Source organism: Panulirus ornatus, chromosome 11, assembly GCF_036320965.1.
Source record: "Panulirus ornatus isolate Po-2019 chromosome 11, ASM3632096v1, whole genome shotgun sequence".
NCBI lineage: Eukaryota > Metazoa > Arthropoda > Malacostraca > Decapoda > Palinuridae > Panulirus > Panulirus ornatus.
Window position 1 is genome coordinate 39,756,202 of NC_092234.1, and position 15,745 is coordinate 39,771,946.

The 15,745-nt window shown below is 42.7% G+C and overlaps 1 protein-coding gene across 3 annotated transcripts in view; it reads right to left on the bottom strand.

Annotated features, from left to right (window-relative positions):
- Window positions 1-15,745, bottom strand: part of LOC139751412 (uncharacterized) — a 239,291-nt gene that overhangs the window by 165,446 nt on the left and 58,100 nt on the right. For all 3 annotated transcript variants that reach the window (XR_011713343.1, XM_071666800.1, XM_071666801.1), the window contains exons 5-6: window positions 5,798-5,979; window positions 656-845 (exon numbers count right to left, since the gene is read on the bottom strand). Coding sequence is in view for 2 of the 3 variants with exons in the window: in XM_071666800.1 (XP_071522901.1) it covers window positions 656-845; window positions 5,798-5,979 (372 nt within the window). In the remaining variant the exon portion in view is untranslated. The remainder of the gene's footprint in view (window positions 1-655; window positions 846-5,797; window positions 5,980-15,745) is intronic.

Below are 15,745 nucleotides of genomic sequence, written 5' to 3' on the forward strand. Positions count from 1 at the left end.
GGGTGGGGAAGGGGGCGAAGGTTCTGAGAGCATTGACAAATGTGTGGAAGGCGAGAACATTATCTTAGAGAGCAAAAATGGGTATGTTTAAGGAATATCGGTTCCATCAATGTTATATGGTTGTGAGGCATGGACTATAGATACGGTTGTGCAGAGCGTGGATGTGTTGGAAATGAGATGTTTGAGGACAATATGTGGTGTGAGGTGTTTTGATCGAGTAAGTAATGAAAGGGTAAGAGATATGTGTGGTAATAAAAAGAGTGTGGTTGAGAGAGCAGAAGAGGGTGTATTGAAATGGTTTGGTCACATGGAGAGAATGAGTAAGGAAAGATTGACAAAGAGGATATATGTGGCAGAGGTGGATGGAATGTGAAGTGGGAGACCAAAATTGGAGGTGGAAGGATGGAGAGTAAAAGATTCTAAGTGACTGGGGTCTGAACATACAGGAGGGTGAAAGGCGTGCAAGGAATAGAATGAATTGGAACAATGTGGTATACTGGGGTCGACGTGCTGTCAATGGACTATACCAGAGCATGTGAAACGTCTGGGGTAAACCATGAAAAGTTTTGTGGGGCTTGGATGTGGAAAGGGAGCTGTGGTTTCGGTGAATAATAATACAAATAAAAAAATAAAATAATATTGGCAAACAGCTAACCTTGTAGTGATGTTGAATTTGCATCTAAGGAAGAAGGAGCATCTGCTGCAGCGGATAACTCTGTATTAGCAATAGGTGTGCCTGCAGCAGCAGAAGGAGGTCTAGAGGCATCTTCTCCTTCATCTAGAAACTTTTTGGGTTTGATCAAACGTCCACTGCGACTAACTTGTGGTTCTGATGAGTCTACAGCCTGATGAGAATTAATTAACATAATTAATACAACTGGATTTGTGAGGATACATTTATTCATTTATCTATTTTGCTTTGTCGCTGTCTCCCGCGTTAGCAAGGTAGTGCAAGGAAACAGACGAAAGAATGGCCCAACGCACCCACATACACATGTATATACATACACATCCACACACACAAATATACATACCTATACATCTCAACGTATACATATATGTACACACACAGACATAAACATATATACACATGTACATAATTCATACTGTCTCCCTTTATTCATTCCCATCGCCACCTCTCCACACATGAAATAACAACCCCCTCCCCTCTCATGTGTGCAAGGTAGCGCTACAAAAAGGCAACAAAGGCCACATTCGTTCACACTCAGTCTCTAGCTGTCATGTTATAATGCACCGAAACCACAGCTCCCTTTCCACATCCAGGCCCTACAGAACTTTCCATGGTTTACCCCAAACGCTTCACATGCCCTGGTTCAATCCACTGACAGCACGTCGACCCCGGTATACCACATCGTTCCAATTCATTCTACTCCTTGCACGCCTTTCACCCTCCTGCATATTCAGGCCTCGATCACTCAGAATCTTTTTCACTCCATCTTTCCACCTCCAATTTGGTCTCCCACTTCTCCTCGTTCCCTCCACCTCCGACACATATATCCTCTTGGTCAATCATTCCTCACTCATTCTCTCCATGTGACCAAACCATTTCAAAACACCCTCTTCTGCTCTCTCAACCACACTCTTTTTATTACCACACATCTCTCTTACCCTTTCATTACTTACTCGATCAAACCATCTCACACCAAATATTGTCCTCAAACATCTCATTTCCAGCACATCCACCCTCCTCCGCACAACTCTATCCATAGCCCACGCCTCGCAACCATACAACACTGTTGGAGCCACTATTCCTTCAAACATACCCATTTTTGCTTTCCGAGATAATGTTCTCGACTTCCACACATTTTTCAAGGCTCCCAGAATTTTCATCCCCTCCCCCACCCTATGATTCACTTCCGCTTCCATGGTTCCATCTGCTGCCAAATCCACTCAAAGATATCTAAAACCCTTCACTTCCTCCAGTTTTTCTCCATTTAAACTTACCTCCCAATTTACTTGTCCCTCAACCCTACTCTACCTAATAACCTTGCTCTTATTCACATTTACTCTCAACTTTCTTCTTCCACACACTTTACCAAACTCAGTCACCAGCTTCTGCAGTTTCTCACATGAATCAGCCACCAGCGCTGTATCATCAGCGAACAACAACTGACTCACTTTCCAAGCTCTCTCATCCACAACAGACTGCATACTTGCCCCTCTTTCCAAAACTCTTGCATTCACCTCCATAACAACCCCATCCATAAACAAATTAAATAACCATGGAGACATTACACATCCCTGTCGCAAACCTACATTCACTGAGAACCAATCACTTTCCTCTCTTCCTACACGTACACATGCCTTACATCCTCGATAGAAACTTTTCACTGCTTCTAACAACTTGCCTCCCACACCATATATTCTTAATACCTTCCACAGAGCATCTCTATCAACTCTATCATATGCCTTCTCCAGATCCATAAATGCTACATACAAATCCATTTGCTTTTCCAAGTATTTCTCACATACATTCTTCAAAGCAAACACCTGATCCACACATCCTCTACCACTTCTGAAACCACACTGCTCTTCCCCAATCTGATGCTCTGTACATGTCTTCACCCTCTCAATCAATACCCTCCCACATAATTTACCAGGAATACTCAACAAATTTATACCTCTGTAATTTGAGCACTCACCTTTGTCCCCTTCGCCTTTGTACAATGGCACTATGCAAGCAATCTGCCAATCCTCAGGCACCTCCCCATGAATCATACATACATTAAATAACCTTACCAACCAGTCAACAATACAGTCACCCCCTTTTTTAATAAATTCAACTGCAATACCATCCAAACCTGCTGCCTTGCCGGCTTTCATCTTACACAAAGCTTTTACTACCTCTTCTCTGTTTACCATCTCATTTTCCCTAACCCTCTCACCACCTTGACCAAAACACCCTATATCTGCCACTCTATCATCAAACACATTCAACAAACCTTCAAAATACTCACTCCATCTCCTTCTCACATCGCCACTACTTGTTATCACCTCCCCATTAGCCCACTTCACAGAAGTTCATATTTGTTCCCTTGTCTTATGCACTTTATTTACCTCCTTCCAAACATCTTTTTATTATCCCTAAAATTTAATGATACTCTCTCATCCCAACTCTCATTTGCCCTCTTTTTCACCTCTTGCACCTTTCTCTTGACCTCCTGCCTCTTTCTTTTATACATCCCCCACTCATTTGCATTATTTCCCTGCAAAAATCATCCAAATGCCTCTCTTCTCTTTCACTGATAATCTTACTTCATCATCCCACCACTCACTACTCTTTCTAACCTGCCCACCACCCACGCTTCTCATGCCACAAGCATCTTTTGCGCAAGCCATCACTGCTTCCCTAAATACATCCCATTCCTCCCCCACTCCCCTTATAGATTTAGAGAAGGCATATGATAAGAGTTGATAGAGATGCTCTGTGGAAGGTATTACGAATACATGGTGAGGGAGGTAAGTTGCTAGAAGCAATGGAAAGTTTTTATCAAGGATGTAAGGCATGTGTACAAGTAGGAAGAGAGGAAAGTGATTGGTTCCCAGTGAATGATGGTTTGCGGCAGGGGTACATGATGTCTCAGTGGTTGTTTAATTTGGTCATGGATGGGGTTGTGAGGGAGGTGAATGCAGGAGTTTTAGAGAGAGGGGCAAGTATGCAGTCTGTTGTGGATGAGAGGGCTTGGGAAGTGAATCAGTTGTTGTTTGCTGATGATACAGTGCTGGAGGCTGATTCGGGTGAGAAACTGCAGAAGCTAATAACTGAGTTAGATAAAGTGTGTGAAAGAAGAAAGCTGAGAGTAAATGTGAATAAGAGCAAGGTTATTCGGTTCAGCAGGGTTGAAGGACAAGTCAACTGGAAGGTAAGTTTGAATGGAGGAAAACTGGAGAAAGTGAAGTGTTTTTGATATCTGGGAGTGGATTTGGCAGCGGATGGGATCATGGAAGTGAGTCACAGGGTGGGGGAGGGGGTGACAGTTCTGGGACTGTTGAAGAATGTGTGGAAGGTGAGAACCTTATCTCGTAGAGTAAAAATGAGTATGTTTGAAGGAATAGTGGTTCCAAAAATGTTATATGGTTGTGAGGCATGGGCTATAGATAAGGTTTTGCACAGGAGGGTGGATGTGTTGGAAATGAGATGTTTGAGGACAATATGTAGTGTGATGTGGTTTGATCGAGTACGTAATGAAAGGGTAAGAGAGATGTGTAGTAATAAAAAGAGTGTGGTTGAGAGAGCAGAAGAGGGTGTATTGAAATGGTTTGGTCACGTGGAGAGAATGAGTGATGAAAGATTGACAAAGAGGATATATGTGTCAGAGGTGGAGGGAACGAGGAGAAGTGGGAGACCAAACTGGAAGTGGAAGGATGAAGTGAAAAAGATTTTGAGTGATCGGGGCATGAACATACAGGAGGGTGAAAGGCGTGCAAGGAATAAGAGTGAATTGGAACAATGTGGTATACCGGGATAGATGGGCTGTCAATGGATTGAACCAGGGTATGTGAAGTGTCTCAGGTAAAGCATGGAAAGTTTTGTAGGGCCTGGATGTGGAAAGGGAGCTGTGGTATCGGTGCATCACACATGACAGCTAGAGATCAAGTGTAAACGAATGTGGCCTTTGCTGTCTTTTCCTAGCGCTACCTCGCATGTGAGCAATGGAAGGGGGTGCCATTTCATGTGTAGCATATTCTTGGCACTAATAAAACTTCAAAACTACCCATTTATTTCCTACTACTAAACAATTTTTCTTTCTACTAATAATTCAGTGCTCCCTGAACCTTCACCCCCTTTCCCATCCTATGAATCCCTTCCACTTATATGGTTCCATTTGCTGCTAAACCTAATACCCTTTCTTTTATTCACATTTACTCTTAACTTCCACCTTTCATACATTCTTCACCATTTCCATTTACAACACTGAACACCCCATGTACACCAATTATACCCTCAACTGCCACATTACTCACCTTCGCATTCACATCAACCCAGTCTCATGCATCAAAGCTGCTAACACACTCACTCAGCTGTTCCCAAAACACTTGCCTCTCATGATCTTTCTTCTCATGACCAGGTGCATAGGCACCAATAATCACCAATCTCTCTCCATCCACTTTCAGTTTTACCCACATCAACCTAGAATCTACTTTCTTATACTCTATCACATTCAAACTACTCCTGTTTCAGAAGTAGTGCTACTCCTTCCTTTGCTCTTGTCCTCTTACCAACTTCTAACTTTACTCCTAAGACATTCCCAAACCACTCTCTCCCTTTACACTTGAGCTTTGTTTCACTCTGTGCCAAAACATCCAGGTTCCTTTCCTCAAACATTCTACCTATCCCTCCTTTCTTCTCATCTTGGTTACACCCACGCAAATTCAGGCATCCCAATCTGAGCCTCTGAGGAGGATAAGCACTCCCTGCTTAACTCCTTCTTCTGTTTCCCCTTTTAGAAATATAAATACATGAAGGGGAGGGCTTCCAGACCCTCGCTTCCACCCCCTTTCGTTGCCTTTTACAACACGTGAGGAACACGAGGGAAGTATTCTTTCTCCCCGCTCCCCAAGGATGTGTTGCTATGAATGTTAATATCATAAAATGGGATTTAATACATTATAAATTGGCAACATATGAAAAGCTATCTTGTAGTTGCTGCCATTTCATTAAAAAAAATACAGGGATTAATCTTAATGTTTTCTTACAATTCCTTTACCTTTCTCTAACACTATTGCTTAATAATCAATAATCTCTTTCACAGTCTCCTTACACTTTAACACATACCTGCTTGGAAGTATCCCGTGACTGCTTTAGTGTGTCCTTAGGTGTTTCTTTCTGATGCATACGAGTCTGCTTTGGTGTGTCCTTTGGAGTTTTCTTTACATCACCTGAGGCAGATTTCTTCAAAGGGGTCTCAGAGCTTTCATCTGAGTCTTGCCTCTTCCTCTTTCTGCCTCCTTTTTTACCTAAAGAATGATGTTGCATGAAATAGTGATGTACCTTTGATATAGAAGTAAACTGTCCTACATGAAATAGTGATATGCCTTTGATATAGAAGTTAACTGTCCTTTGCACCTGCAAATGCCTGACAGTCTTAAAAGATAAATATCTATATACCTGGTCCCCAATTAACACTGGCAACGTATTCCAGGAAATAACAGGAATACTGGATAGCAGATCATACCTTACCATATGATTTACTAGGATATGACAGAGACGTTGGGGGGATTTTCCAGAGGGAGAATTCTCAACTTAATTTCCAAACAAACATAGGAATAAAATATCAAAAAATATACAGCTCTGGACAAAAACATTACTAGTAAAGTAACAAAATAAAAATTGACCACAGAATACATTCAGGTGGGGATACTTTCCTGAACCTCAGCCCTCCAAACCCTATGTCATCAAACATTAATAACATTTATCAAAGGAGGTCAAGAGAAAGGTGCAAGAGGTGAAAAAATGGGCAAATGAGAGTTGGGGTGAGAGAGTATCATTAAATTTTAGGGAGGATAAAAAGATGTTCTGGAAGGAGGTAAATAAAGTGCGTAAGACAAGGGAGCAAATGGGAACTTCAGTGAAGGGCGCAAATGGGGAGGTGATAACAAGTAGTGGTGATGTGAGAAGGAGATGGAGTGAGTATTTTGAAGGTTTGTTGAATGTGTTTGATGATAGAGTGGCAGATATAGGGTGTTTTGGTCAAGGTGGTGTGCAAAGTGAGAGGGTTAGGGAAAATGATTTGGTAAACAGAGAAGAGGTAGTAAAAGCTTTGCGGAAGATGAAAGCCGGCAAGGCAGCAGGTTTGGATGGTATTGCAGTGGAATTTATTAAAAAAGGGGGTGACTGTATTGTTGACTGGTTGGTAAGGTTATTTAATGTATGTATGACTCATGGTGAGGTGCCTGAGGATTGGCGGAATGCGTGCATAGTGCCATTGTACAAAGGCAAAGGGGATAAGAGTGAGTGCTCAAATTACAGAGGTATAAGTTTGTTGAGTATTCCTAGTAAATTATATGGGAGGATATTGATCGAGAGGGTGAAGGCATGTACAGAGCATCAGATTGGGGAAGAGCAGTGTGGTTTCAGAAGTGGTAGAGGATGTGTGGATCAAGTGTTTGCTTTGAAGAATGTATGTGAGAAATACTTAGAAAAGCAAATGGATTTGTATGTAGCATTTATGGATCTGGAGAAGGCATATGATAGAGTTGATAGAGATGCTCTGTGGAAGGTATTAAGAATATATGGTGTGGGAGGCAAGTTGTTACAAGCAGTGAAAAGTTTTTATCGAGGATGTAAGGCATGTGTACGTGTAGGAAGACAGGAAAGTGATTGGTTCTTAGTGAATGTAGGTTTGCGGCAGGGGTGTGTGATGTCTCCATGGTTGTTTAATTTGTTTATGGATGGGGTTGTTAGGGAGGTGAATGCAAGAGTTTTGGAAAGAGGGGCAAGTATGAAGTCTGTTGGGGATGAGAGAGCTTGGGAAGTGAGTCAGTTGTTGTTCGCTGATGATACAGCGCTGGTGGCTGATTCATGTGAGAAACTGCAGAAGCTGGTGACTGAGTTTGGTAAAGTGTGTGAAAGAAGAAAGTTAAGACTAAATGTGAATAAGAGCAAGGTTATTAGGTACAGTAGGGTTGAGGGTCAAGTCAATTGGGAGGTGAGTTTGAATGAAGAAAAACTGGAGGAAGTGAAGTGTTTTAGATATCTGGGAGTGGATCTGGCAGCGGATGGTACCATGGAAGTGGAAAGGATCATAGGGCGGGGGAGGGGGCGAAAATTCTGGGAGCCTTGAAGAATGTGTGGAAGTCGAGAACATTATCTCGGAAAGCAAAAATGGGTATGTTTGAAGGAATAGTGGTTCCAACAATGTTGTATGGTTGCGAGGCGTGGGCTATGGATAGAGTTGTGCGCAGGAGGATGGATGTGCTGGAAATGAGATGTTTGAGGACAATGTGTGGTGTGAGGTGGTTTGATCGAGTGAGTAACGTAAGGGTAAGAGAGATGTGTGGAAATAAAAAGAGTGTGGTTGAGAGAGCACAAGAGGGTGTTTTGAAATGGTTTGGGCACATGGAGAGAATGAGTGAGGAAAGATTGACCAAGAGGATATATGTGTCGGAGGTGGAGGGAACGAGGAGAAGTGGGAGACCAAATTGGAGGTGGAAAGATGGAGTGATAAAGATTTTGTGTGATCGGGGCCTGAACATGCAGGAGGGTGAAAGGAGGGCAAGGAATAGAGTGAATTGGATCGATGTGGTATAACGGGGTTGACGTGCTGCCAGTGGATTGAATCAGGGCATGTGAAGCGTCTGGGGTAAACCATGGAAAGCTGTATAGGTATGTATATTTGCGTGTGTGGACGTATGTATATACATGTGTATGGGGGTGCGTTGGGCCATTTCTTTCGTCTGTTTCCTTGCGCTACCTCGCAAACGCGGGAGACAGCGGCAAGAAAAAAAAAAAAAAAAAAATTCATACTGTCTGCTCTTTTTCATTCCCGTTGCCACCCATGAAATGAAAACCCCACCCCCCACATGTGCGCGAGGTAGCGCTAGGAAAAGACAACAAAGACCACATTCGTTCACACTCAGTCTCTAGCTGTCATGTATAATGCACCGAAACCATAGCTCCCTTTCCACATCTAGGCCCCACAGAACTTTCCATGTTTTATCCCAGACGCTTCACATGCCCTGGTTCAATCCACTGACAGCAAGTCGACCCCGGTTTACCACATCGTTCCAATTCACTCTATTCCTTGCACGCCTTTCACCCTCCTGCATGTTCAGGCCCCAATCACTCAAAATCTTTTTCACTCCATCCTTCCATCCCCAATTTAGTCTCCCACTTCTCCTCATTCCCTCCACCTCCGACACATATATCCTCTTGGTCAATCTCTCCTCACTCATTCTCTCCATGTGCCCAAACCATTTCAAAGCACCCTCTTCTGCTCTCTCAACCACACTCTTTTTATTACCACATATCTCTCTTACCCTTACATTACTTACTCAATCAAACCACCTCACACCACATATTGTCCTCAAACATCTCATTTCCAGCACATCAACCCTCCTCCACACAACTCTATCCATAGCCCACGCCTCGCAACCATACAACATTGTTGGAACCACTATTCCTTCAAACATACCCATTTTTGCTTTCCAAGACAATGTTCTCAACTTCCACACATTCTTCAACTCGCCTAGAACTTTCGCCCCCTCCCCCATCCTGTGATTCACTTCCGCTTCCATGGTTCCATCTGCTGCCAAATCCACTCCCAGATATCTAAAACACTTCACTTCCTCTAGTTTTTCTCCATTTAAACTTACCTTCCGATTGACTTGTCCCTCAACCCTACTGTACCTAATAACCTTGCTCTTATTCACATTTACTCTCAGCTTTCTTCTTTCACACACTTTACCAATCTCAGTCACCAGCTTCTGCAGTCTCTCACACAAATCAACCAACAGCGTTGTATCATCAACGAACAACAACTGACTCACTTCCCAAGCTCTCTCATCCACAACAGACAGCATACTTGCCCGTCTTTCCATTCTTGCATTCACCTCTTTACAACCCCATCCATAAACAAATTAAACAACCATGGAGACATCACGCACCCCTGCCGCAAACCTACATTCACTGAGAACCAATCACTTTCCTATCTTCCTACACGTACACATGCCTTAATCCTTGATAAAGACTTTTCACTGCTTCTAACAACTTGCCTCCCACACCATATATTCTTAATACCTTCCACAGAGCATCTCTATCAACTCTATCATATGCCTTCTCCAGATCCATAAGTGCTACATACAAATCCATTTGCTTTTCTAAGTATTTCTCACATACATTCTTCAAAGCAAACACCTGATCCACACATCCTCTACCATTTCTGAAACCACACTGCTCTTCTCCAATCTGATGCTCTGTACATGCTTTCACCCTCTCAGTCAATACCCTCCCATATAATTTACCAGGAATACTCAACAAATTTATACCTCTGTAATTTGAGCACACTTTTATCCCCTCTGCCTTTGTACAATGGCACTATGCAAGCATTCTGCCAATCCTCAGGCACCTCACCATGAGTCATACATACATTAAATAACCTTACCAACCAGTCAACAATACAGTCACCCCCTTTTTTAATAAATTCCACTGCAATATCATCCAAACCCGCTGCCTTGCCGGCTTTCATCTTCTGCAACACTTTTACTACCTCTTCTCTGTTTACCAAATCATTTTCCCTAACCCTCTCACTTTGCACACCACCTTGACCAAAACACCCTATATCTGCCACTCTATCATCAAACACATTCAACAAACCTTCAAAATACTCATTCCATCTCCTTCTCACATCACCACTACCTGTTATCACCTCCCCATTTGCCCCCTTCACTGAAGTTCCCATTTGCTTCCTTGTCTTACGTACTTTATTTACCTCCTTCCAAAACATCTTTCTATTCTCCCTAAAATTTAATGATACTCTCTCACCCCAACTCTCATCTGCCTTCTTTTTCACCTTCTGCACCTTTCTCTTGACCTTCTGCCTCTTTCTTTTAGACATGTCCCACTCATTTGCATTATTGCCCTGCAAAAATCGTCCAAAGGCCTCTCTCTTCTCTTTCACTAATAATCTTACTTCTTCATCCCACCACTCACTACCCTTTTCAATCTACCCTTCTCATGCCACAAGCATCTTTTGCGCAAGCCATCACTGCTTCCCTAAATACATCCCATTCCTCCCCAACTCCCCTTACCTCCTTATCTCTCACCCTTTTCCATTCTGTACTCAGTCTCTCCTGGTACTTCCTCACACAAGTCTCCTTCCCAAGCTCACTTAATCTCCCCACTCTTTCCACCCCAACACTCTCTCTTCTTTTCTGAAAACCGCCACAAATCTTCATCTTCACCTCCACAAGATAATGATCAGACATCCCTCCAGTTGCACCTCTCAGCACACTAACACCCAAAAGTCTCTCTTTCGCACGCCTATCAATTAACATGTAATCCAATAACACTCTCTGGCCATCTCTCCTACTTACATATATATACTTATGTATATCTCTCTTTTTTAACCAGGTATTCCCAGTCACAAGTCCTTTTTCAGCACATAAATCTACAAGCTCTTCACCATCTCCATTTACAACACTGAACACCCCATGTACATCAATTATTCCATCAACTGCCACATTACTCACCTTTGCATTCAAATCACCCATCACTATAACCCGGTCTCGTGCATCAAAACTACTAACACGCTCCCTCAGCTGCGCCCAAAACACTTGCCTTACATGATCTTTCTTCTCATGCCCAGGTGCATATGCACCAATAATCACCCATCTCTCTCCATCAACTTTCAATTTTACCCATATCAATCTTGAGTTTACTTTCTTACACTCTATCACATACTCCCACAACTCCTGTTTCAGGAGTAGTGCTACTCCTTCCCTTGCTCTTGTCCTCTCACTAACCCCTGACTTTACTCCCAAGACATTCCCAAACCACTCTTCCCCTTTACCCTTGAGCTTCATTTCACTCAGAGCCAAAATATCCAGGTTCTTTTCCTCAAACATACTACCTAATCTCTCCTTTCTTCTCATGTTTATTACATCCACACATATTTAGACACCCCAATCTGAGCCTTCGAAGAGAACGAGCACTCTTTGTATGAATGTGCACATTCATACTTGCTGCCTTAATCAATTCCCATCGCCACCCTGCCACACATGAAATGGCACCCCCCTCCCCCACGCGCATCCGAGGTAGCACTAGGAAAGACAACAAAGGCCACATTCGTTCACACTTAGTCTCTAGCTATCATGTGTAATGCACCGAAACCACAGCTCCATTTCCACATCCAGGCCCCACAAAACTCTCCAGGGTTTACCCTAGACACTACACATGCCCAAAAATTTAATGATACTCTCACCCTAGATCTTATTTGCCCTCTTTTCCACCTCTTGAACCTTTCTTTTGACCTCATGCCACTTTCTTTTGTATATCTTCCAGTAAATCTGCAGTACTTCCATGCAAAAATTGTCCAAATGCCTCTCTCTTCTCTTTCACTAACAATCTTACTTCTTCATCCCACCACTCACTACCCTTTCTAATATGCCCACCTCTCACCTTTCTCATGCCACATGCATCTTTTGTGCAAACCATCACTGCTATCCTAAATATGTATGTATGTATGTATGTGAGAAATACTTAGAAAAACAGGTAGATTTGTTAGTAGCACTTATGGATCTGGAGAAGGCATATGATTGGGCTGATAGAGATGCTTTGTGGAAGGTATTAAGAGTATATGGTGTGGGAGGTAAGTTGCTAGAAGCAGTGAAAAGTTTTTATCAAGGATGTAAGGCATGTGTACGAGTAGGATGAGAGGAAAGTGTGTGGTTCCCAGTGAATGTTGGTGTGCGGCAGGGGTAAGTGATGTCTCTATGATTGTTAAATTTGGTTATGGATGAGGTCGTTAGGGAGGTGAATGAGAGAGTTTGGGAGAAAGGGGCAAGTAGGCAGTCTATTGTGGACAAGAGGGCTTGGGAAGTGAGTCAGTTGTTCACTGATGATATAGCACTGGTGGCTGATTCAAGTGAGAAACTGCAGAAGTTGGTGACTGAGTTTGTTAAAGTGCGTGAAAGAAGAGAGCTGAGAGTGAATGTGAATAAGAGCAAAGTTGTTAGGTTCAGTAGGGTTGGGGACAAGTTAATTAGGAGGTAAGTTTGAATGGAGAAAAACTGGAGGAAGTGAGGTGTTTTAGATATCTGGGAGTGGATTTAGCAGTGGATGGAACCATGGAAACGGGAGAGAGTCACAGGGTGGAGGAGGGGACAAAGGTTCTGGGAGCGTTGAAGAATGTGTGGAAGGCAGAGAACATTATCTTGGAGAGCAAAATTGGGTATGTTTGAAGGAATAGTGGTTCCAACAACGTAATATGGTTGCCAGACATGGGCTACAGATAGGGTTGTGCGGAGGAGGGTGGATGTGTTCAAAATGAAACATAAGAGGACAATATGTGATGTGAGGTTGTTTGATTGAGTAAGTCATGAAAGGGCAAGAGAGATGTGGTATTAAAAAGAGGGTGGTTGAGAAAGCAGAAGAGAGCATGAACATACAGAAGGGTGAAAAGCGTGCAAGGAACAGAGTGAAATGGAATGATGTGCTGTAAAGGGGTAGATGTGCTGGCAATGGATTGAACCAGGGTATGTGAAGCATCTAAGGTAAACCATGGAAAGTTTTGTGGGGCCTGGATGTGGAAAGGGAGCTGTGGTTTCGGTGCATTACACATGACAGCTAGAGATTGAAAGTGAATGAATGTGACCTTTTTTGTCTGTTACTGGTGCTGCATCACTGAGAGAGAGAGAGAGAGAGAGAGAGAGAGAGAGAGAGAGAGAGAGAGAGAGAGAGAGAGAGAGAGAGAGAGAGAGAGAATGTTATTTCATGTGTGACAGGGTGGCAACGGATGAAGGCAGTAAGTATGAATATATACATGTGTATATATGTATATGTCTGTGTACTTATATGTATCTATACGTTGAAATTTATTGGTATGTATATGTGCATGTGTGGGCTCCTGCCTCCTGGAAATGAGAGAGAACATATCTAGAACCCTACATGAGTTGTCTTACGGTAATAATTTTTAGACTCTGAGTGACCTGTGTAAACTTGGGATAATAAGTATTTACACACAAGCTTAGCCTGAGCATGAGCATACTTGTGATCGTAATGGAAGTTCAGTAACAACAGGACATTTCACAGAAAGTGGTCCTGGGGTAATTCTTAGCAAAATATGGGAGGGAGAGAGGGAGTAAAAGCCCAGTGGTGAAGGTTATACTTGTTGCTGCCAGCTTCCCCAACCACGACCAGCTGAAGTTTCCCATTCAATCTCACTCATGAGATTAGCTGTTTACTTTTTTAATATAGATTATCATTTTCACTAACTATAAAGGTGGTGGATTCCATAATAGTAAGAAAATAACATTACTGTACACTGTTTGTGCCTTGATAAATGCTACCATTTGCTCCTGATCACCTGCTCACTTGCCATTACTGCATGTTTTTGAAATTCTTCTACTTTTTTCTATGTCTACATTATTCAGTTCATTTTTTCATGAACAGTGAACAGGTAGATCACCAGGCAATGGGTTACTGGGTACAGAGATTCTTGTAAACAGAATATCAAATTCCCATCTAGGAGGGTTACAGCAAAGTGACTAGCTCTAGATATACATCAGTTTTTGGCTATAGAGTATGGAGACTAGGTACAAAAAGAGTAAATGCAAGAGTTTTGGAAAGAGGGGCAAGTATGAAGTCTGTTGGGGATGAGAGAGCTTGGGAAGTGAGTCAGTTGTTGTTCGCTGATGATACAGCGCTGGTGGCTGATTCATGTGAGAAACTGCAGAAGCTGGTGACTGAGTTTGGTAAAGTGTGTGGAAGAAGAAAGTTAAGAGTAAATGTGAATAAGAGCAAGGTTATTAGGTACAGTAGGGTTGAGGGTCAAGTCAATTGGGAGGTGAGTTTGAATGGAGAAAAACTGGAGGAAGTGAAGTGTTTTAGATATCTGGGAGTGGATCTGGCAGCGGATGGAACCATGGAAGCGGAAGTGGATCATAGGGTGGGGGAGGGGGCGAAAATTCTGGGGGCCTTGAAGAATGTGTGGAAGTCGAGAACATTATCTCGGAAAGCAAAAATGGGTATGTTTGAAGGAATAGTGGTTCCAACAATGTTGTATGGTTGCGAGGCGTGGGCTATGGATAGAGTTGTGCGCAGGAGGATGGATGTGCTGGAAATGAGATGTTTGAGGACAATGTGTGGTGTGAGGTGGTTTGATCGAGTGAGTAACGTAAGGGTAAGAGAGATGTGTGGAAATAAAAAGAGCGTGGTTGAGAGAGCAGAAGAGGGTGTTTTGAAGTGGTTTGGGCACATGGAGAGGATGAGTGAGGAAAGATTGACCAAGAGGATATATGTGTCGGAGGTGGAGGGAGCAAGGAGAAGAGGGAGACCAAATTGGAGGTGGAAAGATGGAGTGAAGAAGATTTTGTGTGATCGGGGCCTGAACATGCAGGAGGGTGAAAGGAGGGCAAGGAATAGAGTGGATTGGAGCGATGTGGTATACCGGGGTTGACGTGCTGTCAGTGGATTGAATCAAGGCATGTGAAGCGTCTGGGGTAAACCATGGAAAGCTGTGTAGGTATGTATATTTGCGTGTGTGGACGTATGTATATACATGTGTATGGGGGGGGGTTGGGCCATTTCTTTCGTCTGTTTCCTTGTGCTACCTCGCAAACGCAGGAGACAGCGACAAAGTAAAAAAAAAAAAAAAAAAAAAAAAAAAAAAAAAAAAAAAAAAAACTATCCAGGAGGGTTAGAGCAAAGTGACTGGCTCTCATCCTTAAGATGCTCACCAGCTTGAGTTTTTGGCGGATAAATAAATACACATCCTCAGGGGTAACAAAACAAAACTCTCACCAGTTAGAGAAACATATACATTCATGCACACTTTCCATTCTCATAACAGAATTCTTGAAGTGCATTCACTCCAAACACTACAACACTACAATGGGGGAAAATATGAGGTCATCCAAGCGAATGATGCAAATCTCTAAATAAGCAAAATTATGAGATGATCAGAGAGGGAGGGAAGAAAATTTTAAACAAACTGAATTCCTGTGCTAAGATTGAAAATTCCTGTCTTGCCAAAAGCATAACATGAATGGTGGATGTGACCAGAGA